The sequence below is a fragment of the Micropterus salmoides genome, unplaced genomic scaffold, assembly GCF_014851395.1.
Source record: "Micropterus salmoides isolate LMB-PRFRI ecotype aquatic unplaced genomic scaffold, ASM1485139v1 Ms_hic_scaffold_1, whole genome shotgun sequence".
In the NCBI taxonomy this organism is placed as follows: Eukaryota; Metazoa; Chordata; class Actinopteri; order Centrarchiformes; family Centrarchidae; genus Micropterus; species Micropterus salmoides.
The window spans coordinates 35,842,756-35,845,969 of record NW_024040040.1 but is presented as its reverse complement, the minus strand read 5'-3'; the positions used below and the strand labels follow the sequence as shown (position 1 = coordinate 35,845,969).

Below are 3,214 nucleotides of genomic sequence, written 5' to 3'. Positions count from 1 at the left end.
CTGACCTCAGTCTGACACGGTGCTAATTAATATTTAATGTAACATTGAGGGTTCAAATCCTGATGAGTGGGGTTTCTTCCTATAATTAGTGTTATATAAACACAACAACTTCATTTATTTGAAACTAACACAGGATGAAAACAGTTTAAATCCCTTCAGAGCCACTTCTTTATGAAACTGGCCGGTCCAGGTTCAGTTTGTTGGTTCAGGAGAGGGTTTTTTTTAGGTTTTCTGATGAAACACCTGTGCAGGAGCTGGAGCCTGAACTAGCTGATCACTGTCTGCTGGGCTGCAACAGGAAGTGACGTCACATGTCGAGTCACACAAGGTGCAGCTGCTGAGTATAAAGGAACGAGCAGGAGAGTTTGTTCCCGTGAACAGAGCTGATCTGTGTTCAGAGCATCGACGCCTCACACCAAACAGACGAGAACTCACAGACAGAGTGCATGATGGGACTGAAGACGCTGCTGCTCGTCTCTCTGCTCGGCGTTCTGGGTAAAAGTTTCTTCTTCTTTAACACGGTTTAATGTTGGAAAGGGGCCACGCTGGATTCCTCCTTTTCCAAACCACCAGTTTTCAGCCTGGGAATTTCTGTAAGCTGTGGCCGCTGAGGGCACGCAGCAGCTTGTTCAGCGCTGAATTTAACCGCTTTTCTTGTTGTTTGGACGCAGTTTTAGGAACAGAAGCATGATAAGGTCACACACTGGTGTCTAAAGAGGAAACTCTGCAACATAAAACTCCTCAGTCAAACAGAAACGAGCTTCTCTTTCAGCTCTGAGCATCAAATCCTGAAGCTGCAGATAGTTAGTGGAGAGAAACTAAAGAGAACTCGTGTTAAATGTTTAGTGAAGCGATGGACGTGTGAAAAGGAGACGAGGGTTTGAGTTTGTGATCACTGCAGCTGCCAGAAGTGGAGTCAGTTAGAATCTGCTGGGGTGTCATGAAATATTTTCCAAGCAGCAAAACTTCCACTGACTGAAATACTTCATTTTGAAGACGACTGATCATCAGATTTTCTGAACTGTTATGGTTTGATCTTTAAAGCAGCTAACTCTGTCAGAGAAATGTACTGTAGTAGAAAGTGGTAAAGTACAAACTCGGACGTCCTGCAGACTAAAATCTATCAGCACAAACTCTAGTGAAGCGAGTGTTGAAGACAAACGCCACTCTAAGGTCAGAGGTGACGGTCTTCCCCTCCCCCTGCAGCGCTGGAGGTGGCGGGGGCCAGCGCCAGTTGCATACCTGGAGGTCTGTGCCCCAGCAACAACAATGACCCCAACCTCCAGAAGGCCCTCCTCGTCGCCACCAACTACTACAACACCCAATCAAAAGACTCCTTCCTCTACAAAATCTCCTCCATCAAAAAGGCAGAGCGTCAGGTACGACACAGGAAACGTTTCATGTGCACTCTGTGGGGTCAAAGGTTTCCTCTAAACGTGTCCTTAATGGTGTAGCTGAATCCATGACGACATTTATCAGTTGATTCCGATTTTCTGTTATCGGAAGGAGGCGAACAACGTAATCAACTAAAGTTCTCAATGTAGCGGAGTAAAAGGTTTGCTCCTGATGGTCGAGCCAGCTGAGTGTTAGTGAATGAGAGACAAATTCTAAAGCACTGTGTGACTGCAGCCATCAGCAGTTACCCAGGTGAAGTACAAGTACCTCACACTTCTACTTAAGTACAGTACTTAGTGACTCTGCTGTCTCGTGTGTTTGTGGTTCAGGTTGTTGCAGGGACTTTGTACATCGTGGATTTAGTGATTTCCAGGACCGTCTGCCGTAAACCCCCCAGCGTCCAAGATCTGTCCAAATGCAACTTTCAGGCTCCTCGCAAGGTGAGTCTGAACTGGTTCATATTACTGACCAGTCCAACAGGAGGAAGGCCAGCTCGCTGTCTGTCCAGCAGCCTCTTGTTTGGTCACTCTCTTTTTCTCTGTTCATGTTCTCTTCTGTCTCTTGCGTGCAAGATTTAAAGGTCTTTTGTTAATGTGGGAAAAACCCACTTCCTGTTGTGTTTTCCAGACGCTTCAGTGTCACGTTAAGGTTTTGGTGGTTCCCGGGCAGAAACAGACCAGGACTCTGGAGTTCAGCTGTAAAGCCTGAAACCAGCAGCTGCCTCCACCTTCATCAGCCTCCTCATCCCTGATGGTGTAGTTACCTCCACCTGTCTGCTCCTCAAATTTATTGTAAAATCTGCAATAATAAAAACACTACAAACCAATGGTACATTATGAGACTGAATTACTTTTACAGTTTCATTCATTTACTGATGTCATTAAGATGTGTTTAAATGAATGGAGCTCTATACGGTCGTCTAATTTGAGGCTTCTTCAAGATGTAAACACGGCAAATAATAGAGGAGTCATTCCTTGAAGGAACAAAGTGTAGCTTTCCGCAGCCTCTAGTGGTGAGGTTGCAGACTGCAAACGAGACCTTTCCAAGCTGGACCTCATGAGCCAAGAGTCTGACACAGCTTCACACTACATGCTGGTAAACTCCCACTGCAGCGCTACAGTAATATCTTTATGAGCTGGCTGTTGAACTGATCCATCCAAACATGGAAGGCGCAACGACAAGAGAAAAGTTGACCTGTCATTCAGTCAGGACCACTTTCTTTAGATGTACTGCAGTAAGGTCTCCCTGCGTACCTGGGTTGTTGGCGTTACTGTTGCCTTTCTGTCTGCTCCAACCAGTGGCCTGCGCTACGAAGGGAGTTCAGCCAGCTCAGGGTAAACTACAAAGGTGGATCAGAGGTTGTTGGTGCGCGTTCGTATAAAAAGAGGCAGAGGAACGCACGTTGGCAGTGTCAGGAAATTCTGAATGTAAAGACACGTTAACGGCTAAATATCGTGGCGGCCGACAAAGCCAGGGAGGGTTGTCATAACACCAATAAAATACACTTATGAAACTAACCATAAAATCCCCTAGCCCTAAGCCTTCTCTCAAAATACAGAAAAACCATCCCTAACTAAAAAGAAAAGTTGGTTGCTTCCCGAACCCAGACAGGGGTCTGATTCCACAGCCTGATGGCTAAAGGCTCTGGCTCCCAATCTGCATCTAGGGACCCTCGGTACTACAAGCAGCGCTGCATTTAGGGAGCGCAGTGTTCTAGTGGGGCAGTATGGTGTAAGGAGTTCTTTCATATAGGATGGTGCCTGACCAATTAAGGGCTTTGTATGTAAGGAGAAGTATTTTATAATCAATACTCAATTTT

The 3,214-nt window shown here is 45.9% G+C and overlaps 1 protein-coding gene across 1 annotated transcript; it reads left to right on the top strand.

Annotated features, from left to right (window-relative positions):
* The first annotated feature begins 348 nt into the window (after positions 1–348).
* Positions 349–2,226, top strand: LOC119907878 (cystatin-like). The gene is made up of 4 exons (XM_038725570.1): positions 349–495; positions 1,207–1,379; positions 1,725–1,835; positions 2,023–2,226. The coding sequence occupies exons 1-4, from the start codon at positions 447–449 to the stop codon at positions 2,101–2,103; spliced, it is 414 nt and encodes a 137-aa protein (XP_038581498.1). The 5' UTR covers positions 349–446; the 3' UTR covers positions 2,104–2,226.
* Positions 2,227–3,214: the final 988 nt, after the last annotated feature.

Coding starts and splice junctions, on each gene's coding strand:
- LOC119907878 (XM_038725570.1), top strand. CDS start 447: ATGATGGGACTGAAGACGCTGCTGCTCGTCTCTCTGCTCGGCGTTCTG. Junction 496..1,206: donor CTCTCTGCTCGGCGTTCTGG/GTAAAAGTTTCT, acceptor CTCCCCCTGCAG/CGCTGGAGGTGGCGGGGGCC. Junction 1,380..1,724: donor TCAAAAAGGCAGAGCGTCAG/GTACGACACAGG, acceptor TTTGTGGTTCAG/GTTGTTGCAGGGACTTTGTA.